The sequence below is a fragment of the Lissotriton helveticus genome, chromosome 1_1, assembly GCF_964261635.1.
Source record: "Lissotriton helveticus chromosome 1_1, aLisHel1.1, whole genome shotgun sequence".
Lineage (NCBI taxonomy): Eukaryota > Metazoa > Chordata > Amphibia > Caudata > Salamandridae > Lissotriton > Lissotriton helveticus.
Genome location: NC_136057.1, coordinates 599,605,507 through 599,631,047, shown reverse-complemented (window position 1 = coordinate 599,631,047; position 25,541 = coordinate 599,605,507). Strand labels below are relative to the sequence as shown.

The following is a 25,541-nucleotide window of genomic DNA, read 5'->3' as shown; positions in this document are numbered from 1 at the left end:
AGTCTGTTGTGGAGGACGGTGTCAAAGGCCACAGAGAGGTCCAACAGCACCAAGACTGCACTGGCACCTTTATCAAGTGTGGCTTTTATAGTTTCAGTCACTTCTAAAAGGGCTGATTCCGTCTGAAATTTGCCTAAAACCTGACTGACTGGGTTGCAGCAGGTGATTGGTCTCAATGTGTTTTGTAATAATTGAGTTGACATATTTCTCCAAATCCTTGGAGAAAAAAAGAAGCTAAGATATGGGTCGGTAATTACCAGCTACCTCATGGTCCGTGGAGATTGTTTTTTTTTTTTTCAGCAAAGGAAGAATTTTAGCATGTTTCCACCACAGAGGCATATATCCTTCCTGCAAGGAGTTGTTAAGGATGCGATTCACAGTTGGATTGATCACCTCAGCAATGGCCGACAATACCTTGGCCGGACAGGGGTCCACTGGAGAGCCCGACTTTGAGGACTTCATAAGCCTTAATGATTGGTGCATAGAGATTTCAGGGAACTGCGTGAGGAAGGAAATGAAGTTTATCTCTCCCCTTGGGAGAGCTTGCTCCATTACTGGGGCCAATGACTGCAATTCAAAAGTCTTGTATTGTCTTTTTTTTATTGTAAAAGGAGGCCATCATATTAGCCCATTCACTAGTGGGAACGAATGGGCGTCTAATAGCTGCCGGTGAAGAAAATGTTTTGACAATATTAAAAAGTTTCTTTCTTTTATTGCCAGCCTGGTCAATTTTGGTGGAGAAGAGTTTTTTGCCATCATGAATTTTCCGATAATCTTTTTGGGCCGCCCTAAAAATGTCATCATGGGCCGTATACTTTGTTCGCCATATTCTCTCTAATTGTTTACAAGCACTATTGCTTTTCCTAAGAGCTTCAGTATACCAAGGAGTAGAGGCGTGATTCTCTTTGCCCATTCTCAAAGTGGGAGGGGCAAGTTCAGAGGTTCTAGTAAGCAGCCATTACTCCAAGGAGTGCACATCGCTTTCAAGGTTCCCACAACTAGGGATGGGAGGAGTCAGCAAATCTCTTTGCATTGCCTCATGGGTAATCAGATTAAGCGGTCTAAAACTACTCACCCGGATCTTTTCCTGTAATCTGGGCTTAAGTTCCCTAGGGACGCTGAAGTTTATCAAGTAATGGTCAGACCAGGTAAGGGGGAGAGGAACCTCGACTTCTATCAATTTAGAAGAAAAATCAGGTCTAATGTATTGCCCCTCTCGTGCGTGGGTAGATGGACGAAAGGGGATAAATTAAGTATATCAAAGGATTCCCGTAGTTTAAGATCCTCTGGTTCGGAGAGGTTATCCATGTGCAAGTTAAAATCGCCAAGGACCAAACTATGACTGTATTTAACCGCTAAGGAAGAGGTAATGTGGCTAATCACCTCCAAAAACATCCCTGCAGGCCCTGGCGGGCGATAGATGCCCATTCCAGTTATAACCTGATAGGCTGAGATAGTTAGAAGGAAACCCAAAGATTCAGCACCCTCAACTTCTGGAAGGTCTAGGGGGACATCTTGCGGGTGCTTTTATATATTAGGTACAACTCCCCCCTCCCTTTACAGCGATCTTTCATCAAAATTTGGTATCCAGACTGGATCGTGCCGGCGATTGTGGGGTTCGAGGCCTCAGACACCCAGGTTTCTGTTAAAAACATCATGTCGGGGCAGGAGTCCCTCAGGAATTTGTGCAATTGTAGCTCATGTTTTTTAACTGAGGGTGTGTTAAGTAAAGACGCATGTAGATGCAGGACAACCTTTCTCCTTTGCACTTTGATAACTGGAAGCGGTGGTATATTACAATTCACCAGTGTGAGGAACCACCCACCTACAGACTCTGCAGGGAACATCCTCTTCGCTCAGAGGCATAAAACAATGGGGTCTGCAGCACAGTCCTCTACCAATGCTAAGTAAGGCTTCACTGTCATATTTGAGCTGTGTGGATCGTCCTGGGGTTAAACCGATAGGGATTTCAGCGCCAGCCGCCTCCGGGACGCTGACGGGCGCAGACTGGCTTGTCTTGGGCACACCTTCAGCGCGCCAGTGGCGTGCCCACTGCGCAATAGCGCAGCGTCCATTTTGTAGCCAGTGTGAGCAAAACAACTAGACCGTGACTCTATGGAGTTTTATGCTGGTACAGTCTGCCATGTTTAGATGCCCATCAGACCTGTATCGGAGCATACTCCATCAGAGAGCTAGAGATACGCTAAAGAGAATTTTAGGCCATTGGAAATGGTGTGTAAAAGCGCAGAAAGTAGAAGTTTGAAGAGACTGAGCCCCCATGGTAGTTTTAATAAGTAACCAGTCTCCTCTTTATGGCAGAGTCCACATTTTGTGTATTCAAAAAGATCCTCACATTAACAAGTTTTAGTTCACTAAAGTTCCGAGATCCTGTTTTATCTAATAATTTCATTGCCACTCTATGAAGTTCTAATGTACAAAATCTATGAAAAATCTTCATATGCGGGTCAATTCCGCCCTTTCTTGAAATTATGCTAGTGCTAAAGTTATACTTTCTTACATACTGCAAACCACGTTGGCAATGAATTTTGGAAATAAACCACTCAAGACCACTGTGTGTATTGTACCTGATTGGTCTATATAATATACACATCCTAAACATTCGTAACCACTTGTTTGTGATGTTGAGGGCACATGAGCACTCCACTTTGTCACAGCGTGGTTTTCTATTGAGGTGGCCATTCCAAAAAACGAAACTGTAGACTACTTGCCACTGTTTGATTTATTTTTTTGATTCAAGCAAGTGGTGAAGGTATTAGCAAATGTTCTCCTGCATTTCGAGTGTCTGTGAGAAGACACCACTACTGAAAACGAAATACATTATGAAAAGTTGCCAAACTGAACATGTTCTATCGCCTTCATTCTCCTTACAATAAATGACACTAATTCTGTTTTGCCCTTGGCTCGTCCCGTCATATTTCGTAATGAAACAAACTTTAAAGAGTTATGTTTTACAATGCAGAGAGTGGAGGATGCTTTTTATACATTGGTGAGAGAAATTCGGCAATACAGATTGAAAAAAATCTGCAAAGAAGAAAAGACCCCTGGATGCGTGAAAATAAAAAAATGCATTATAATGTAGCCAGGTAAGTTCTGCAAGGTACTCAAAATACAGAATATAACAATTGTCAAACGTATTCAATCTGGATATGTCTGTGAAGCATATTATGTCTTAATCACGCTCTTACTGTTTCAATTGGATTTCACAGTTCTTGCACTGCTATTCCTAAATAGTTAAACGTCCAACAAGAGAGCTGCACCATTTCCATAATATACTATGAGCATGTATGTCACTAGACTTGGAGCAAGTTCTTTTTGGCGAGAGTAGAATGGAAGGAAATCATTCAAATGGGTGCATTTCCAAGTTCGGTGAAAGAAGAGTTTTGCTCGAGTCAGGGTGCAATACGATTCCACTTCCATACATTATATTCTCTCACCAGGGAGTCTGCAAATTTGCCTTTTCCCCACCTTGTCTTCACACCACCACCGAATTGTAAAGTTTATTTGTCTAGGGGGGGCAGAAAGTCCGTTTGAAATTTCTCCAGTACCTCTGTCAGATTGGTCCCAGGTTTCCTTCCCAATTCCAGCGTGATCTACCACTCTGTGAAATGTGGCCTCCTATTTAGGATCCAATAAACATCTCACTAGGGTGGGTTGAAACCAGCCCTGGAGAGAGTACTATTGTCTGTGGTTCTTGCATGGGCTGATCAAGCAATGCCTATGCAGTTTATTTTCGTCAGGACTCCGATATATGAATACTGTAGGAGAGCCAGGTCTAACTACTGGTATCCTTGACCAATGCCTTGTTCAAAATCTTTTATCAACCAGGACTGAGGTACACCACATTACCGTTGAACTGAGATCCAGAGGTAGTCTGCCTAACTGCGGCATCATGCAAGACTGGGATTAGGTCTGGACCAGGAATTCTACTGAGTTTCCTGAGGAAGAGGATGATGTACTACACTCTTCAGAGGGGAGCTTGTTTGCGGGCCTAAATTTAACAGTTGAGCAGCCTGTTAGTACCTGCAGTGAGTTCTGTATCACTCCAGGACATGTGGTCACAGAGCTGCGGTCTAGGAAAAAATTATTCAGCTCCCAAAAGGTGATTAAATGAATGCTTGCAATAAATCTAGCTACTGGCAATCGGTCAGGTAGCATTCCAACATTCCGGCATTGTTTTGCCCTCCAGGCGACTTAAGCTTGGACACAGCCATATGCAAATCTGTCTTGACCCTGCTGTAAACGGAACAGTCCAACCTGAACTGCTGGGCCCCCTTAACCGGAATCCAAGCAAAACAAGACCGTTTTCTCCCTGATTGCTGCTTGTCATTTGAGGTGAGCTGGGTTCCAGTGGCACAGTGAATCTGATATTCTATGTTTGGGCATACCCATACCCCATCGGGTGGTACATTAAACTGACAAAAGGTGATGGTAGGAATGCTTGCAATAAGTCTGGTGCATTGTGTATTTGTATAGTGCACTATCACCTGAGAGGATATCCTGCTGCTGATCAGGTGTGCCCCAAACCCTGCGTTCGGTAGGTTGTTTAATTGAAAATCCAGTTCAGCTTCTTATGGAATTCAAGGAGAGGAGGAGACTCTTATGTAGAGTGAAGGGTTGTTCTACATTTTAGTAGCAATGTAAGAATTCCTGTCCTCTTAATCTGATTCTGTTTAAGCATGCAATGTGTGCATTTTGGAATCCTGCAGAGTTGATGTGTCTGAGTGGTTGGTAGGAGATGCGACTGTTTAGCTAGGTGGGGGCCTAAATTGTGTAGGCCCTTGATGCTTGTGAAAGGTGTATGAAATGAACATGTTTGTTTATCGGGAGCCAGTGCGGCACCCTAACATGTCACTTGATTTTTGTGTGGGAGGATGAGTGGCTGCTGAGTTCTATATGGTTGTTAGTCTTGTGGTGAACTGCTCAGTCATTCCGGCCTAGAGTATTGTCCTGTAGCCCAACTTGCTGGGGACTAGGGAATGAGTGGCATTCTTTCTGGTGTTGCTTGGGAGGTATTTGAAGATCTTCCATAGCATCTCCAGGATGCAGTGACGGCGTTGACTTGCGTGGTCATGTCCTGCTTGCTGTTGATAATGATTCAGGGGCTTCTGGCCTGGGTACTGGACGTCGGTCAGTTCAGCTGGTCACCGGTTGGAGTCCCATGGCTAGGTGTTCTTGCCAAAGATCATTACTTCTGTCTTGTCTGTGTTGAGAGAGTTGGCTTTCATCCGGTTAGGAACTTTGGTCATGCAGGATGTGAACTTGTTTCCTGTGTTAAGAGCATTGTCTGAGACTGGAGAGGGAGATGTGTCATTGGTGTATGAGAGGATGTTGATGTGTGTGGATAAGGTAGGGCACAGGGCTCATGTATGTGTTTAAAAGGTGAGGCTAAGCAATGAACCTTAATGCTCTCTGCAGATGAGTTTGTGGGCTACCGAAGAGTAGGGTTCCAGACAGCTTGTGTTGCATCTGTTGAGAAGATCCATCAGTGAGTGGGTCCTTGGATACTAATTTCGAGTAGCCCTTGATTAGAATGAGGTGTGAGACCATGTCAAATGCTGGCACATCTTTTCAGTCCAGGATCATGTGGATGTTTGCTGTGGCGGCGCTGACTAGTGTTTCTGTACTGTGGTTGTGCCTCAATCTGGACTGTGTGATGTCGAGGACAGCTGTAGCCCGCTAGGGTAAGAGCAATGGGGCTGAGGCGGGGGAATTTCAATGGACGAGTAAGAGGGAAAATTAAATAAATTTTCCGTTGTCTGTCGAAATCCCCAACCGCTCTTACCTGCATGGGCCGCGGCTGGTCGAGGACCTGGTGATTGCTGAGGAGGTCGTATGGCATCAGTAGATTAGCTGCTCTAAGAGACCTCGGCTGGGTATGATGGGTAGGAAATGGGTCCGTGGTTGGAGAGTGTGGCTGAGTCAGTGAATGGTTTTTGCAGCAGGGGCGTGACTGTTGCATGATTCCAGATATCCCGGAATGTGACTGTTGTAGAGATGTTTAGCACAGGTTTTGGTGCTCCTCCCGTAGCATCCAAACAGTCTGCAGGAGCTGTGCACTTGGTGGTCCGTATCTGCTTGTGATGGCATCTTGTGCCGGATTTAATGTCTCTATCCATGGTATCTGGACTGGTTCTTCATTTGCTCTCCAGTTGGTAGCAGTGGCTTTTTACCAGGGCAAAACCTGTCTTGGCTTGCTTTTGTTCTGGATCGGTAAGGACTTGTCCTAGTATTTCAGGCAGGACTGTTACTATTGGAGCAGAGTCCAAACTGATTTGCGTACGCTGGGTCCAAACTGAGTAGCGTGGCAGGCAAAACAATGGTTGGAATGCTACCCAAATGATTACCAGTGGTTACACTTATTGCAAGCATTGCTCCCATCACCATTTGTGTGTTTAGTAGAAGAATCCTACATAATCCTTCTGTGTCATCCAGGGCCCATGGGATGAGTGGTCTTCCATGTTTGTTGGTGAGCTTGTATAGTACCTGACACCTTCCATCCTGCAGGATACCCGGTGTCTGGACTTGAAGTTCTCTTTCCGTACCTACCACCTGCACCATGCATCCAGGCCTTGAGTAATTAGAAGAGTAGCTGTAGAGGGTGCCACATGGTTAGAGATTTAGCTGAATAGCTAGGCATGATCACCTCTGTTGTGGACCCTGTGAAAATCTATCGGGGGGGGTTCCAGAGATTTCTGTATTGTGGTCAGTTGTCACCAGCTATTTTTTTTAAAGGAGAGAGAAAGCTGTTGGAGTCCTAGACCTTGACGCTTCAGTGATCCAGAGCAAATCAGTTAATGTCGTGTGAACAGCAAAAAATTACATTTAACAAAAAGTGCTGTCACATAATGCATTTGCGTCTATTTCTTAGTACAAATGCATTTCGAAGCAGATAACAAATGTTATCTGCCTTTTTTGGTGACAAACAATGTCATAATAAACCTCCATTTCAAAGGAGAATTGGACTTCATTGAAGTTCGTGTGACAAAAGACAAGATATTCAACAAGGACAACAGGGAAGACTGAAATAAAAGTAGCACCTCAATCACAGCACAATCAGCAGAAGGACTGCAATGATTACATTGTCCAAGCTCCAGGCAAAAGAAGAGTTAGTAAAAATAGCTGGCCAATTAGAAGGCAGCCAATAAGAGTACCCAATGATGCCAACGAATGGTTAGCAATAGGCAGGTTGCAAGCCCCTTATTGTATACTGTAGCTCTAGCGAACAAGGATGCATGCAGCACATGTGTTATCTCAGGGGAGACCTAAAAAGGCTGTCTACAAAGCGCTAAACATGGCCGGAAGGAGGTGTACATTATGCTGTGCATTGAATAACTGCCGTATTTCAGGGATTTATTTTTTGTTCATTAATCAGAACTACACACAGCCTTTGTTCGAAAATGTTCCCTCCTAGAGGAACACTTTGTAAGAAAATGTATGGTGTGTTGTGCTGAGGGTTGGATTTTTTTGTGTGGAACTTTTTGAAAGTGGTTGCTTTAGCGTTCTTGAGGCTCAGTTGCTGTGGGTGTTCTGGGTGGGCGTGGTCCTGAGTTCAGTTTTAAGAAATGGGAATTGAGTGTGCGAAGCAGTGATGAGAAATGTGCCATGACCAGAGGGATCTCTTAAACGAAAAGTGAATGCCAAGTGAGGAGCAGGAAAACTTCACTACCTCAAACTTTTTAAAACTTTATTTACCATTTTGAAACGTACAATATCTAAGAACATGAGTGCTCACTGTCATATCTGCTACAGCATAAGGATAGTTTAAAAGGCAAAGATATGAAGCCAAAAAATGATCTGTAGGTGCTCCAATAACAGAAATATGCCCAAATCAACCATAACATGTGCTTGCACGATTCTCCACATCTCCCTATACCGTTTACTCCATAATAAGATTATACCCTGGAAATCAGCCTTACAATTTGTTACTTAAGGTCTCAACAATTGTCGGATGGATAGTCAAGCAGCTTATTTACCCACGCCGGTAGGAACCCTGCCCTGCTCTAGTTGTGTAGTGGATGCCGAGCAGTCCGTGGCCGCATTAGTTCTTGAGTGGATCCCCGATATCTTTTGGGCGTGAGGCACGTGGCAGTGTGCCAGCATACAGATCACGATTAACGTTACAGTATGTGAAGCTATTTAACCAATTTTTTTTAATGTGGGAGTGGATTTACGCCCCCAGTTAATGACCATTTCTCTTTTCGCCAGTGATAGACTAAGGGCGACAAATTTCCGAGTACCCTTAGGAAAATTGGCAACATAACCCAGAGAGGCCACCTCCAGTGTGGGATTAAGGGCCAGGCCAACCATGTCTCCCAATGTCTTGTGAACTGACTCCCAATAAGACTGTATCTTAATGCAATTCCAAGTGAGGTGTGCAAAGTCTGCTTGTGGAGCCACACATTAGGCAGTTGTGTGGTCTGTTTAGGTCTATTCTGTGATTTTGCTGGAGTCAAGTACATTCTGCGCAAGAATTTGAAATTAATTAATTTGTGGCGACTATTTAAGGATACATCTTTCGTTACGGAACAGCATTTAGCCCACAGCTAATCAAGAATGGGGTGTCTGAGGTCATCCTACCAGGAATTATAGCTTAACATACACAGTATAGTTTAGAAATGAGATGCTCCCGCCCTGTGCTCTCCACAATCGTGGTGAGTGGGACAAACTAGTCCAGTTCAAGAGGAAAGCTGGGCAAGGTTGCCCTTAAGGCAGAGCATATCCTACCCATAACAAACCGATCCAAGAAGGAGGCGGTGCAAAATCGTTCCTCAACTGCCACTGTGGATATATGCTGCCCCCCCCCCCCCAGATGGTACCAGGCATGAGCATAACTGCACTGGGCTACCCAGTATCATAGTACTTAATTGATACCGCACACCATTCGAGTGGGAATTCAGTCCCATTGCGTGGTGCTGGATGTTAAGGGGAATATTAGAGTTACGCCAGTTTATTCCCAGGCCAGAAAATTGTCAGAAGCAGATGACCTCCCGTACCATGGGTTCCATGTTTTCCTGAGGTTTGCGAACGTAAACCATAAAATCGTCCGCATATGGCGAAATTAGCAGTGCCCCAGTATTAAACTTGAGTCCCCTCTTTAGATTTTTCTCTTGAAAGTGCCGGATTAGTGGGTCCATTGCAATGATGAATGAGAGTGGCGGAAGGGGGCTGCCATGTGTAGTACCTCGCGATGAAGAAAAGGAGCGGGAGAGCGTTCCATTCAAATGCAATCTTGCAGTGGAGCCGCTGTAGAGCAAGTCTGCTGTCGATACGAATCCTCTGGGCATACCCATCCTGTGCATTATGGACACCAAAAAGGGCCACTCCAAGGAGTCAAACGCCTTCTCAGTTTCTAGAATAAACCCCTAGACCGCAGGGGTCTCTGGGTTTATTCTATGAAGGACCGAAAACAATTTTTTGAGGTTTAGTGAGGTAGATCTGTGGGGAACAAATCCTGATTGTGCCGGGGCGATCATTTTTTTCTTCATGAGGGAAAGACTAAATGCAATCATTTTAGCGAGGATTTTGTAATCCATATTTAGTAGGGATAATGGGCTGTATGAGCCACATAATAAGAGGTCTTTGCCCGGTTTGGGTAGAAGAATAACTGCCTCCCTGAGGGTAGGGGGCAACATTTACCTCTCGAGTACTTTGGCATAAACCTCAAGCAGTTTAGGGGCTAATAAATCCTTGAAGGATTTGTAAAAATCCCCAGTGAATCTGTCCAGACTCGGTGCCTAGAGCTGTTAAGGGCCTCAATAGCGCTAATGATCTCCTTGTTGGAAAAGGGTTCAGCCAGAAAGTCCTGCATATATTTTTCCAAATACACCAGTGCAATCTCTGCCAAGTAGTCCTCCTGCACAGTCGATTCACGCACTGCCCTGGAGGTGTATAGGGTAGTGTAATAATTCCAAAATTCACACTGGATCTCGGCAGTGTCAGTGAGGAGTTGTCCCGAGACGGACCTCAGGTCCGTGATATAAGCTTTGCTATATGGGGTTCTAAGCATGTGTGACAGCGTACGACCCGGCCTTTCACCCTCTTCGTATCAGCGGGCAGTCATATATTTGCTTAAGGAGAGGGTCTCCCGACCGCCGAATCCCTAAAATAAGTAAGAAGTGCAATCCGTTGTTTGGTCTTTACTGGGCAGGGATGGGACAGTCCCTGTCAATTGCCACCAATTGCTGCTCTATACGGGACAATGTATTCCTTAGATCTTTTAAGACCCCTGCGTGTTTCGCAATGCAGACCCCTCTGATGTAGGCTTTAAAAGCCTCCCAAAGTACCACCCAGGTATCAACTGACCCGGTGGAAATGGCAAAATAGTCCTCAATTGCCTCTCACTTCAGAAAAAAATAAATCTTCATTAAGGGCCCGGCTTGGAAATCGCCACTGTCGCTCATACCCATCTGGTCTGGTAACACGGAAATGAAGCACCACTGGGGCGTGATCGGAATAAGTCCTGGTAAGAGTGGTTATGGATTGGTATCACTGGCATGTACCGGGTGAGTAGCCAATAGTCCATTTTAGTCCACGTGTTGTATTGGCCAGTGTATTGAGTGTAATCCGTAGTGGCTGGGTTGCGATGCCGCTATATATCAGTTAAGGTCATGGTTTTGCAGAGTTCTAGGAGCGCCCGGCGTGCTTGGAGAAGTGGTTGAACAGTCTGTGGGTTTGAGGAGCAGATTAAAGTCCCCATCCATAATCAAATTAACAGTCCAGTTTGACCAGTTGGGAATATAAATCATGAAAAAATTCTGGAAAATCTGTATTCGTTGCATAGACGCATATCAACGTGGTGTTATGCCCCATTAATTTCCCCTTCACTATTGTGTAGTGACCCTCCCTGTCATAAAGAAATGTGTGTAAGTGAAAGGGTACCCGTTTATGAATCCGTATTGCCGTACCTCTAGCATAGGTGATGAAGTTTGAGAAAGAGATTGTGTCTCCAGTCCAGAGCAAACTCTGTGGAGTCTGACTGGGGCAGATGTGTTTCTTTCAAACGGATGATATCTATGTTGTGCCGCTGCAAATAGTGGATTACATGTTTCCTTTTCCTATTGTCATTGAGCCCCCTAACATTCCATGCCATGAGGGTCAGGTCAGAGGGACCAGCTACATTGCCCATTCTTGCCATCCGGATGGTTTGGCTTCTAATTCAATATCTGTGACCTGGAACAAACTCTGATTGTGCAGTGAGCATAGTTACAATGGCCCACTGGCACCAGGATGGAGATGGCTGCCGGGTGATGGGCCTACGGAGATCAGTAAATTGCTATCAGCAAATGGCAGGAGCGAGCGTTGCACAGGGCAGCCGAGCACGGGCGAAGATGTAGCAGAGTTCTCGCCTCCCCACCCATCGCTCGTGCAAGCAACAGAGTGGCTGTCTCCTGGGCTCACCCGTGGGCCCTGCCCCCGCGGGGCTTCGGGAGGAAGTAGGAGCGTATGGGGCAGCGCAAAGGCCAGAGATGTCACTGCCGAGCGTATGGGGCAGCGCACAGGCCAGAGATGTCACTGCCACACTGCGTCCGCAGTAGCTGGGCGAATGGGGGGGAGGGAGACCGCCGGGACCCGTGCTCGGTGCACCCACTCATTCTTCGCCCAGACCGGCGTTGGATGCGAGGCCACAGTATTCAGAAAGCACTTGGTCGGGCCTGCTCCGGGTTTACTGAAGGTAGATCAATTTAGAATGTGGGATCCCCCGAGATAGTGCATAGGCTCTGAAGTGGTGCCATGAGGTAAACAGTGAGGTCAAACTGGTGACTGCGAAATGGCAGGCCCCAATGACTCCGGGAAGAAGAGAGCCGCTGGGCCAGTGGCCGCAGGGTCCAGGATGTTGCCGACTGTACTGGCGAGTGCGAGCATTCCGCTGGGCACGGGTGGAGAAGTAGCTGAGTCCCTAGTCCCTAAGTGCTCCTGCGAGCAGCCGAGTGGCCGCCTCCCAGGCTCGCCCGCAGGGCCTTGTGGAGAAGCAGGAGCATATGACTCAGCTCACGGCCCTGAGAGGTCGTGGCACACTGCCAGAAGTAGCTGGGTGGAGGGAGGGAGAGAGAGACCTTTGGGACCCGCACCCGGCACGCTCACCGCTTTCTTCACCCAAATCTGGCATTGGATGAGCGGCTGCAGTCATCAGGAAACACTCAGTAGGGCCTACGTTGAACGTGCTAAAAGCCAATGTTTTGCGCTGGCTCCGCCCTCTCAATCACTCCGCCTGCCATCTTCAATCGACAACTATCTTCGCACTTTCCGGGGCATTCCCGCATTCCCTATCGCTCCGGCGAAAAGCTGGTGTCGTGCAGAGGTTGTAAGCTGGGCATAATCGGGGGAAGTGCAGCTGTGCTGGACACGTTCGGCGGAGCTTTAGTGCCGCATGGCCATCTTCGTCGGCGGCCTGGGTACGCCCCCCACACTACCCAAAACGTACAGTACTCTGTACCCCTAGTTCTGTAGTAGGGGATCTCTGTGTATAGTCATCTAGTGAATAGTCCCGCCCATGTGCGTGGACCCCGGCAATCAACAATAATCTCTTAAGTTGTCAAAAAATTGCAGAACTGCAAAGACACTTAAGAGAAAATTTAAAGACAAATAATGCAGCCTATATCCACAGGCTACACTGTCCAGTACTTCAACTAGAAATTCCACCAAAAATCCACAAACAGCAAAGCCTGTCCAGATTTCCCTTGCCTTTACTGCAAACCCTCAGAAATGATAGAGAGGAAGGCCTGGACAGACAAGCCCCCTAGGATGCCATTATGTGGCTTAAACAGGATACTGTGCCTTTAAGGAAACCTTCTAGAACCTTCTCCCAGTATCCCAGAATGCATAGCAGGTCCCACTGACTTCAGTTCTTTTTTCCGGCTCCTGCTTACAGGACCCTGGCATTGAGCTCTCCCTTGTTTCAAGGGGTTATTGTTTACTTTCTTGGTTTTCTCTTCTCTTCTGTGTGCTGCTTCAGGTGTTTTAGGGCTCTAAAATGCCTGGACTCTTTGTGAAGTGTCCAGCATGTGAGAGGAAGAAGGCCAGAGGTGATCCACATGATGTCTGCATCGTCTGCCTCCCTGAGGATCATGTCCCTGAGGAGTGTCATCTGCCAGCAGTTTACAACTCGCACTCTGAAGGAAAGGGCGAAGATCAGGCTGTCTGGCCTTGAGGAGAGGCGCCTGCAGGCTGCAGGTGGGTCTGGGCAGTCAGGGAAGGTTCCCTCTGCCTCTGCTGAGGCCTCTGGGGGGCTCCCCAGAGGCAGGAAGCCCAGCAAGCGATCCCGGTCTCCGTCGACGTCGATAGCGTCGACGACGACGTCGAGAGGGATGAAGGCGGTGTGCTCCCCTTCTCCCCGGGGCTCCGGGTCGAGACATCGGGACGACTCGACGTCGAAGCCACCGTGGACGAAGCCGCCGTCGACGTCGTCGTCTTCGGCGTCGACGTCGAGGGCTCCATACCGACGTCATGGACATCGGCGCTCGCCGTCGAGGCGACACCGCCGGTCGACGTCGAGGGGATCCTCGACGTCGAGAACATCCAGACGACGACGGCGACGCTCGTCGTCGAGGAAGGACCGTTCGACGTCGAGGAGGCGTGCGACGTCAAAGAGAAAGAGGTCGACGTCGAGAAGAAAGAGGTCGACGTCGAGGAGTCGGCGCTCGACGTCGAGGGATCGGCGTTCGACGCCGAGGAAGAAGAGGTCGACGTCGCGGAGGCGGCGTTCGACGCCGGAGTCAAGGAAACGCCCTTCGACGCCGGAAAAGCGACGCTCGACGTCGAGCAGACGGAGGTCGACGTCTAGGAGTCGGTCAGGCTCTCAAACGTCGCAAGAGGGATTCTAGTCCCAGGAGTCACACTGCTTCCAGTGGGGGACGCAAGAGGAAGCGGTCTCCGGCTGAAGGGGCGGGCTCTCGGCCCTCTTCGCCTAAAGGATCACAGGGCACGGTGTACTCTGCGGTGTACACTCCTTCTCGGCCTCGGTCGGCGCATACGCCTGTTCCGAAGGCGGTCACTCCTCCTCCTCCTCTGCCTCAAGAGGATCCTCCGACGCTGCCTCCACTTCCAGCGGACGACCCGCCGCCACCGGTCCCTCCGCGTGGGCCGGCACCGCAGCCGGAGGTACCTCCGCCGAGGTCCACTTCGCTGCCGTTTTTGCCTGTACCTCCTAAGGGGACCCCTAAACCTGCGCCCAAGGAGGCTCCGAGGAAGACTCCACCACGGAAACCGGTGGGGAGGCCGCGGACTGGCAGGTCTCGCTCTCGCTCTGGGAGACGGGACAGGTCGCGACACAGATCGTCCTCGCGGTCGAGACGCCGCCATAGGAGGCGCGAGTCTCGCTCCCGCACGGGATCCTCTGGCTCCAGGGATCGTTCTCCTACCCTGTCGGGATCACCGGATACGAGGGTGTCCCCAATTGATGACCTGGTGGCGTTCCAGGATGTCCTCTTGAGGGGCGCTGCGAAGCTGGGCATACCCCTGACAGTGCCCACGCCGAAGACGTCCGTGATCTTTGAGACGTTGCACCAAAAACACTCGTCTCGCCCTCTCCTTCCTTTGGTACCGGGCCTGGAGGAACCAGCTATGGACCTTTTCCTCACCCCAGCGGTGACAAAGGCGGCGCCGTCTAGGTTGCTGAGGAAGTACCGGGCCCCGGATTCGGATCCGGCTTTTCTGAGAGCGGAACCACCTCCGGACTCCGTCATTGTGACGGCGGCACGCAAACAACATGCCTCCGCTCTGTCATCCACGGTTCCCCCGGATAAGGAGTCCAGGTGGATGGATTCGGCAGGGAGAAAGGTCTGTGGAACTGCCGCCACCTCCATGAAGGCTGCGAGTGCCACGGCGCTGTTGGGTCGGTACGCCCGCGCCCTCTGGGACTCCCTTGAGCGTTTTGCGGAGCACTTGCCTCGTGAACAGCGTGAGGATTTTCAGGAAGTGCTGAGTGAAGGGATGCTGGTGGCCAACCAGATCATCAGTGCGGCAGCGGACTCTTCCCTGTTGGCTGCTCATGGGTTTTGCCATGGGGTCAACCAGAGGCGTCACGCCTGGCTCCGTCTTACGTCCCTGAAACCGGATGCACAGCAGAGGGTGGCCAACCTGCCGTTCTCCGGCAAGTCTCTTTTTGGACAGCATGCGGACGACGAGATGGCCCGCATGAAAGCGGAGGCCGAGACTCTCACGGCGGTGGGCCTCGAGAAGCCTAAGGAGACGAAGAAGCCATACCGCTCTTTCCAACGGCGGTCCGGTGGACAAGGCCGTGGACGTGGCCAGGCTTCGGGACATTCGCAACAGCAACAACAGTTCCGTAAGCCGTTCCAGAAGCGCCAGAGGGGCAGGGGAGGCCAGCAGTCGGCTCCGACGCCCAAGGGCCAGGCTGGGTCTAGGCCCTAGGAACTTACTTCCCCCGGATCCGTTACCCACTCCGGTAGGGGGAAGCATCCAATTTTTTCCGGCAGAGTGGAGAAAAATTACTCGGGACAAGTGGGTGCTGAATATTGTTTGCAATGGATACAGTCTTTGGTTCACCAGCCCGCCTCCATCGATTCCTCCGGTCAGCTCGCGGTTTCAGCTGCTAGAGCTCCAGGTGGAGGCCGATACCCTGTTAAGGAAAAGGGCGATAGAAGACGTGCCTCTGTCCCAGAGGGGAAGAGGCCTGTACTCCCGGTTCTTCCTGGTTCGCAAGAAGGACAAGAACGAGTTCAGGCCCATTCTGGACTTGCGACAGGCAAACAAGTGGATTCGCAGGGAAAAGTTTCGCATGCTGTCGTTGCATCAGATTTATCCTCAGTTGCAACAAGGGGACTGGCTCTGTGCCATAGACCTACAGGATGCATACTTCCATGTGCCCATTGCGCGCAAACACAGGAAGTTCCTGCGGTTCCAAGTCGGCACCAATCATTATCAATACACAGTACTCCCATTCGGACTGAAGTCTGCACCGAGAACATTCTCGAAGTGCATGGCGGTGGTGGCGGCGCACCTGCGGAAGAACAAGGTGTTTGTCTACCCGTACCTGGACGATTGGTTGATCAAGGCATCCTCCTTCTCGGAAGCGCGAGCACACTTCCAGAAGACGTGCGTTCTCTTGGACAAGCTGGGGTTGCACATCAACATGGCCAAGTCGGTCCCGACTCCGGTCCAATGCATACAGTACTTGGGAGCCTCCATCGATACGCTGTCAGCAAGCGTGTCTCCTTCGGAAGAGCGACGATTATCTCTCCTTCGGAAGGCTCAGGCTCTTATGTCGGCTCCATCTACAACAGTGAGGACGGTGTCTTCTCTACTGGGTTCGATGGCCTCTTGTATCTTCCTGACGCCGCACGCACGCCTGCACATGAGACCGTTGCAGGAGTGCTTGGAGGACCAGTGGGATCAGAGGAAAGGATCCTGGGACGACAGGATACGTCTGTCTCTGCATGCTCTTCAGTCTCTGAAGTGGTGGTGTTCGGCGGAGAATCTCCTCAGAGGGGTTCCTTTTCACAAGGACATTCCCACGCAGACTGTCGTGACGGATGCTTCTCTCCTGGGATGGGGAGCGCACTCCGGGACTCTGCAGATTCAGGGAACGTGGTCTCCGGTGGAGGCCACTTATCACATCAACTTCCTGGAACTCAGAGCTGTTCACTTGGCACTGAAGGCTTTTCTTCCGTCCTTCCAGACCAGCTCCCTGCTTGTGCAAACGGACAACACTACCACGATGTACTACCTCAACAAGCAGGGGGGCTCGAGATCTCGCACTCTGTCACAGGAGGCGCAGACGATCTGGCACTGGCTCCTGGCCAGAGGGCTGACGGTGACGGCTACCCATCTGCCAGGTGTGCAGAATGTTCAGGCGGACGAACTCAGCAGACTCATTCAGGAAAACCACGAATGGGTCATAAACGACGAAGTGCTGGGAGAAGTCTTCGCAAGGTGGGGAACTCCGGACGTGGATCTGTTCGCCACCGCCGAAAACAGCAAATGCCGAGACTTCGCCTCCAGGTACTACCAGCCGGGGTCGCTGGGGAATGCGCTATGGATCAGCTGGTCGAACAGCTTTCTGTACGCTTTTCCACCCATTCCCCTGATTCCGGCGGTACTCATCAAGCTGGCCCGGTCCAGGGCTCGGATGATTCTCATTGCCCCGGAGTGGCCCAGGCAGTGGTGGTTCACGGACCTGCTTCACCGATCTCTCCTTCCTCACATTCGGTTGCCGTGCAGGCCGGACCTTCTCACGAAGTTCGGGGGGCGGATGTTACACCCCAGCCTCTCGTCTTTGAGTTTGGCGGCATGGCTCCTGAGATAGTGCAGTATGGACATCTGAATCTGCCCGCGGATTGCATGGACATACTGAAGGAGTCTAAGAGACCTTCCACTAGGACTTCATATGCTTACAAGTGGAAGAGGTTTTGTATCTGGTGCCAGTCTAGGAACCATGACCCTACAACCTGCAAGGAAGATGTCATCCTTCCTTACCTTTTACATTTGGCGCAGTCTGGCCTTAATGTTCATTCCATTAGGGTTCATCTTGCTGCATTGACTGCCTACAGGAAATGCCCTTCACAGACTTCTTTTTTCCAGATCCCTGTGATCAAAGACTTTCTGGAAGGATTGAAGAAGGTGTTCCCTCCTGTCAGGCTTCCCTCGCCTTCATGGGAATTGAATGTGGTGCTGTCCAGATTGATGAAGGAGCCTTTTGAACCCATTCACAAGGCTTCGTTGCAGCACCTGTCCTGGAAGGCGGCGTTCCTCGTGGCCATTACATCGGCCCGCAGGGTGAGTGAAATTCAGGCGTTGTGTTGTACTGAACCTTATACTGTCTTTCATGCTGCTAAGGTTGTGATGCGTACTCACCCTAAATTTCTTCCCAAGGTTATTTCTGATTTTCATGTCAACCAGACCATAACTTTGCCTACGTTTTTTCAGAATCCTTCCTCTCCGGCGGAACGATCTTTACATTCCCTGGATGTGAGGAGGGTGTTGAAATTTTATCTGGATAAAACCAAAGATATTCGTAGGTCAGACCAATTGTTTGTCAATTATGGATCAGTCAGGACGGGTCTTGCTACCTCTAAGCAGTCCATTTCTAGGTGGATTGTGTCCTGCATTCAATTGTGTTACCAAAAAGCTAATAAGACCTTAGGAGGTAGGCCTAAGGCTCATTCCACCAGGGGCAAAGCTGCCACGACAGCCTTGCTCCGTAATGTGCCGATTGCAGAAATCTGCAAGGCTGCCACTTGGAAGTCGGTTCATACCTTTGCTAAGCATTACTGCCTGGACTCTGATGCCAGGGCAGACGCTCAGGTTGGGCAGGCTTCGCTGCGGAATTTGTTCGCACAGTAGTGGCGTCATGTTCTTTCTCCACCGCCGCTTTGGTGTGGGGATGGGCTTGCCATTCTATTCAGTAGATTATGACTATACACAGAGATCCCCTACTACAGAAGGAGTAGTTTCTGTACTGTAACTCCAGTTCTGTAGTAGGGGTATCTCTGTTATAGTCATAAGCGCCCGCCCTCCTCCCCGGTGGAGAATTGTTCATGTAATTAATGCTACAGGTCTGGCGTTTTACGCCTTCAAAAAGAACTAAAGTCAGTGGGACCTGCTATGCATTCTGGGATACTGGGAGAAGGTTCTAGAAGGTTTCCTTAAAGGCACAGTATCCTGTTTAAGCCACATAATGGCAGCCTATGGGGCTTGTCTGTCCAGGCCTTCCTCTCTATAATTTCTGAGGGGTTTTGCAGTAAAGGCAAGGGAAATCTGGACAGGCTTTGATGTTTGTGGATTTTTGGTGGAATTTCTAGTTGACAGTGTAGCCTGTGGATATAGGCTGCATTATTTGTCTTTAAATTTTCTCTTAAGTGTCTTTGCAGTTCTGCAATTTTTTGACAACTTAAGAGATTATTTTTGATTGCCGGGGTCCACGCACATGGGCGGGACTATTCACTAGATTATGACTATAACAGAGATACCCCTACTACAGAACTGGAGTTACAGAACAGAAACTACTCCTTGTGTGGATATTATGTGATGGTTACTGCTTGTCTAGGTGGAGTGCCTCAGAGAAAGGTTTGCTTTATCTGTTGCAATTGCATCCACAAGAACGTATGCAGTGCTCGCTGTAATATGCCCACACATGAGTACTCTTCTCCAAACTCCTTCCCGCTTTCAAAGAAGGGACCGGCACTCCGATGGTTGCAATGTAAAAAAATCTGTATTATGCTGAAGTGTCAACATGTTTTGGCTCCAACAAGTGTTGTTCATGATACTGACGCCATATTGATAAAAATGCTTTATACGGACTACCCTATATCATGACCAATATTCTAACCATAAACATAGGACAAAAACAAACTAAAAAAGAGAGCGCCATCTTATAATATGCATAAGTTAATTATTACAAAGCATGATCCACTTTACTCTCTATCAATCTTACAATTGTAATGTTCACAACTAGAATTTCATCATATGTAAGCACATAGTTCATTATCTGTTTTCTTTTCTTTTTCAATTGTCAAGTAACATTGAATATGTACAGGAATATTAATGCTTTCTATACAGAAAGTTCTTTACATTCCATACTTGAAAAATAAATAATCAATGAGCTATGTATATACATATGATTTAATTGTCGTTTGGAAAGATCGAGGATCCTATGAATGTAGCAGAAATTACGTAAAAATCAGTTTGGATGGTAGAAACATTTTCCGAGAATGACATGAGACATGATACAATGTGTACCTGTTCGCTAACTGCTGTGTCTACATGGCTGCAGGTGTTGTAAATTGGGCACAAGAAACAATGCAGCACAAAGTTTGAAAAGGAAGATTTCTTATGGTAAATGGAAACCTGTTTTATTAGGAAAAAGATTAGTAACTTGTAAGAAGACTACAAATGCTTGTGGGGATGGCCACACCAACATCACAACTTCCTTTATATGAAGATGCATGCCATTGAACGGGGAACACGTTTTAGTTGTGGACAGAATGGGAAGAAAGGCAAATGGTACACCTAGCCCACTTTTTCTGAACATATTACCAGTAACCATAGCACCTTCTAAAGTTATGCCATTGCTAACCATGCCAAATCGTCAGTATCATGGTGCAACAAGTGCATTACAGAAAACAATATGCAAAGTTTCTGTGGAATCATACTTGATTCGGAGGAACTGATTTGTCAAGATATTTCTGCAAGAAGCAAATAACGCACTTATTAATTCGTTTTTTTTTTTTTAAGTGAGGGCATACAGCATGGTCAATGGCAAGTTTGACAACTTATAAGAATAAGGAATATGAATATTTGATGGATGATTTCTGGTTATGATGCGTTGATTTTGACTTACGAGCAAGCCAATGAATATGTCTCAGATTAGGGGGGAGAAGGTGTGGGGGAAGAGGGCAGTGATCTGAATATGTTGCTCTTTTGAGACGGAGTGCTTGAGCAGGTAGCAGGGAAGAGCACTCCATCTGATGAAGGTGTTTTGAATTCTTTTTTCAGGGTGTTGATGATGCCTTCTATACATTGGTGCGAGAAATCCGGAAACACAAAGAGAAGATGAGCAAAGATGGCAAAAAGAAGAAAAAGAAGTCTAAGCCCAAATGTCTCCTCATGTGAATACTGTTGATCCTTCACCTTAGACCTGCATACATGAAATCAATACTTTGTTTTGTACATTACACTAAATTATTAGCTTTTGTTTTAAACCTTACAATATTCTTTCTGCTTCTTGGGGAAATGTTAATTCTATCTCAATGCTTCCTTTAAGATAACATTGAGATAGTATTCCTCTAGAAGTGCCAGTATTCTTTGCGCGTTGGTTTCTAAACTAGCAACTCCTGTGAATAAATCTAAATACCTGAGGTTTTTTTCTTGGGTCTTGTTGGTGCATGCACAGTTGCTAACTTACAATGTCTTTTGTCTGTATATAAACAAAAGTACTTCTCTAACTTTTATACACAGAAAAATATATATGAATATATATCCCTTTACTACGCCCCAGGCCTAGTGAAAGGATTAGTTGGTACCAGAGAACTCCAATTCAGGGTTTGTTCTGATCTGATAGCTTTGTATGTAGATTAAGAGTCCTTACAGTCTTCCCGTATGTTGTTAAATCTGGGAATGAGTGTCCCTGGATACCTGATATAGCACTTTCCTGACAGTCAATAAAGTGCACACACAGCGCTTTGCACATGACAGTCAATAAAGTGCACACACAGCGCTTTGCACATTTCTTTTCCAGTTGTGAATGAGTTTAAAATAACCCACTCTTTCTTCAACTCACTGTTATCGGTTTCTTTTATGACTCTTAAAGTAGAATAATTGTGAAAGAAATAGTACCCTTGGTTCATAAAGGTGAAAAATGCAAGAGCCTGGTGGAAAGGAAGGGACAATAAAGTAGGATAGCATGGTTCCAGAGTGTTGCTGAGTCCGTCTCTCAGTTGGCTTTATGTAGGTTAGGTGATGCTGCACAATTAAGCTCAGTTGCTTCCTTTGCTCATGGTGCCAGCATTCTGTTCGTAATGTTTGACTTTCCAGGTTAGTAGCAGTGGTGCAATGTCAACCAGAATGATTTCTGACTGTTTGTCGTTTCTCACACAAACTTGGCACTTCCATGGTATCACTTGACCATCTTGACTGTTCGAAGGCACAACTGAGACTTCAAAGATTATTGTATGCAGTAATCGACTCCTATTTCGTATGGCGCATGTAATGTATACATTTTAATATTATTACATAGTGATAAAATATCATTAAATAATTCATTCCCTTTAATAAGGCTACAGTTGTGTATTGCTCAATTTGCCACTTAATCTCTTGAGATGAGTTGTACGCCCTAGGAACATCCACCTTTAAAAAAATATATATAATATATATATTTATATATACACCGTTCAAGAGAGGTAAAGAAGGCACACTTTAGTACCTGACAAATCTATGATTAGGTTCGGAAACAAACAAAAAAGAAAAAATACCACAATTTCTCCGTCTCAGTGCCCCACCCCAGTGAAATTTAAAGAATTACTGTACTATTTAACTGACAGAAGTTACGTAAAATGACAATACAAAGGTAGTCTTACCTTCAAAAAGTGTCTTTTCTTTCTAACACCCACAAACAGCATAGATTGTGGGCTATCCAGATATTTTACCTCAGTCCTCCATTATTGACAAACCAATTTGCTTATCACCTTTAAGCCCACCTCTAATGTTAACATCACCACCATCTGTTTTGAAAAATGTTAATTTTTTAACGAAGCAGGGTGGCAAACTAGAAATACGCAGTCACAGGACAGAGCTGTGCGCATCCTGTTTTTCACAAAAAATTAGTCTGTGTAAATGTTGAATCTGGGTTGGTATAACTCAATCGTGGAACAATATCACTATTCCATGCAATGTGGGTAGGACCATTTTATATCCACATCACCTGGACAACTTACTGGCATCTCCATTGATGCCATTTGAAATAAAGAAAATTAGCAAATTGCGCAAATCTGTATTACACACCTATATTAAAAGGTTTAAATGCCTATTTCACATTCTGCTTTTTGAGAGTTCTGCCAAGTGTTTTATAAACAAGTTGTACTTGTTTTTCCTTTAGTAACTTGTAGTCCAGTACCTAAAGATGGCATCAGTCCAGAGATCTGAGCAAAGCAGACGGTGTCCAACTGCAGTTACCACCGTGTTGCAAGAATCGCATTTACGAATTTCAGTGGCTAGCTGATTGTAATGGCATCACTGACTCATTCTTCAGTGACTGCAGACTGGGATTCCTTTTTTTTAACAATCGATTAATTGACCTTGAAAGGCAAGATCCCTTTTTTTTTTTTAATTGTTGCTCTAAATCTCTTCTAATAGTTTTAGTGACGTTTCAAGTCACTCAATTGGCCAATGCCACTTAGGCTGGTTAAAGGAGCTTAAATGAATACTTTTAGTAGGGACAAGGTGATCGTGCGCCTATCAATTTCACATTTGTATTTATTAACATTAAAAGCTGTCCTTGTGGCTGGTAGTTTTGTTTACTTGGAGGATAACGCAGGGAAAACACACATTTGCTCCTGATCGCTGCTCTTACATCAACCAGCTAGACTAAAATATAAAGCGAGTGATTATCTCTGCATAAAACATTGACCTTTACACTTTTTTAAACCTTTTTTTTTTACTAAAATTATTTTGTTGCGAAATACCTTAGTTTCACAATTAGTCGTGCCCTTTTTTAAAAATTTTTTTTTAAACATGTATTTTGCTTGAAACAGGAGATTAAACATCGGCAAAGTTGTGGCGCTCTACCGTCGTTATTCTATTACAAGTAGTTGTGTTCCGGGGTGGGGTGAGGCAACGCACGATCTGGTTGAAGAGTACACTTTGGTAGAAATAGTATGTGTCTGAAACATGGAATAAAATATATGGAGGACCGTGTGTAAGAAATGTATTCTTTGGTGGGGGAAGAGGGTTTGATTAGTAATTAGAATAGGAGGGAAATATTGAAAGCCAGAAATGGCTTCATTCTTCTGTTTGGGGACTTTTTAAGTTAGCTACATCATCAGTTCACAGAAAGTGAAAAAATGATGCAGAGTCTACAATGCACCTTTCTTTAAGCTGTCATTTGTACCAACTGTAAGTACTATAGTAGTGTCTAATCAATTTACATACACACCGTTTAAACTCTTTCACAACGCTTAGTGCAGATTTGCATTATTATTTATTAGTTGTGAGGCATGCTAAAACGGATTGCACAGTTTGATCTATGTTTTGTCTGTATTTGGAACGATTTTTACAAACTTTGATACCCCACGTTTTGCTCATACACAAAGCTAAAGTCCTGGTAGCATAAGTAACTCGTGAAATCCATTGTGAATGTCTCCATCAAGGACATCTGCTTGGCTGCCCCTTCTATGAGTAATGTTTTGTATTTGAAAGTACAGTAATCATTGAATGGTGAAATGCCTTTTATTCTGGGCCCCATATCTTAGCCTGTTTACGCTGAAGTCCTTCAATGTTAGACATACCAGCTGTCTGTTTTTTTAATTATCGTTTGCGTCCGGACTGATTGATTATAATTGCACAGGCACAAACCTATCATAAGGCCTACTGTACTGTTGCTGGGATGAGCCTACAACTAAACTACTTGATGCGTAATATGAGTAAAGCAAAGCTACATGAAGTTTTTTTCCTTAATGGTTCCTGTTCACTGTCTTGTGTTTTCATGTTGAAAATACTTAGTTGCTCCTCTTCTTGCGTGCCAACTTTGTAATAGAATTAATTCTCAATGTAACATGTTTACCTGGAATGTATTTTAACTATTTTTGTATAGTGTAAACTGAAACCTGCACATTTTTGTACATTGTGCTTTTTATTTTTGTGTACTTTTTCGTTGACCATGAATTGTTTGATCCCCTTCCACTACACCAGTTGCGGTGACCTAGGAGTGATGGTCATAGCAAACCAGAAAAAGAAGAATGACCACTGTTTTAAGATTACTTTGTAATGTTTCGTACAGGTTAATTATATACAATGATCTGAAATATTGCATTACTTTGTCTTGAACTGTATTGCTCCTATTTATTTTAATGTAATAAAATGTTCTTGTGAGTTGGTCTTTTAAAAACTTGCGTCATTACTAGATTCTTTGTAACCTATATAATTGAGGCCTTTGTTACAGTATGAATATTGAAGAATTCAATTTTTTTCCATTTGTATTACTATGAATGTTTGCAGAGGTTTGTCTGTCTTGCACCTGAAGCTTGCTGCAAAGATATTTAAACGTAAATGCACAACCGTGTACACTTTCCAGACAACTGGTACTTTTTTACGTCTCGCCTGGCGTTGCAGCGCAAAGCGCTGCTCGCTGGGTAAGAGATAATGTATGATAGTAGATAGAGAAGGGGACTTGAAGCCCCGCCCCTAATTTTCATCACAGTTAATGCTAGACGGTGAACTGCCATTGGAAATTAGTTTTGTTTTTTTTGGTGACACCCTTTTCTCTTTTCACCCGCCTGTCACAAAGCAAATTCTTATCTTCATGGGAGCCGTCTGTTTTCACTCAGCCCTGTCTTTATTTTAGCATGGCGCTTTCATTTAAAGTGACCGCGCAATGCAAATATAAACACGCAGCTGAGTGAAAATAGATGGCCCCCTGCCTTCCCGCAATGGCAAGCACTGGTTTTCAGTAGCCACACTGCTTGCAACTTTGCCTGCAAAAAGACACTTGTACATGCCATACAACAGAAGACTTTGCTGGGATGTGGAATATGAGTCGAGAGTACATTTACGGGGTGCAGTCTCTCCTCTAAACCAGCCCACTAGTCTCTTTACAAGTTGTATCTCTGTTCAGATATTAAGTGTATGAAGTTTCATTAATCTGCCATTATTGTTTTGTATTTTCAATTCCGATACCACTACCACCTCTGTGAAAATTTGCAGTTCAATGGACACTCATTCACAAAAAGAGAAAGATTGCAGCTTAACCAGAGCCACCACTGTCACTCACTACTCGTCTCGCTCTAGTATCTATTTGCTGATAATAAGAAGGCTGGTTGCTTGGAGCGCTTGAGGAAGGTATGACACAGAAG

The 25,541-nt window shown here is 46.3% G+C and overlaps 1 protein-coding gene across 2 annotated transcripts in view; it reads left to right on the top strand.

Annotated features, from left to right (window-relative positions):
* KRAS (KRAS proto-oncogene, GTPase) overlaps nucleotides 1–24,561 on the top strand; it is a 94,247-nt gene extending 69,686 nt beyond the window's left edge. Inside the window, exons 5-6 of one of the 2 annotated variants that reach the window (XM_078674110.1) lie at nucleotides 2,981–3,104; nucleotides 20,473–24,561. In XM_078674110.1, the coding sequence (XP_078530236.1) occupies nucleotides 2,981–3,100 (120 nt within the window). In that variant the 3' untranslated portion in view covers nucleotides 3,101–3,104; nucleotides 20,473–24,561. The remainder of the gene's footprint in view (nucleotides 1–2,980; nucleotides 3,105–20,472) is intronic. The other variant, XM_078674111.1, reaches the window with a different exon arrangement.
* Nucleotides 24,562–25,541: the final 980 nt, after the last annotated feature.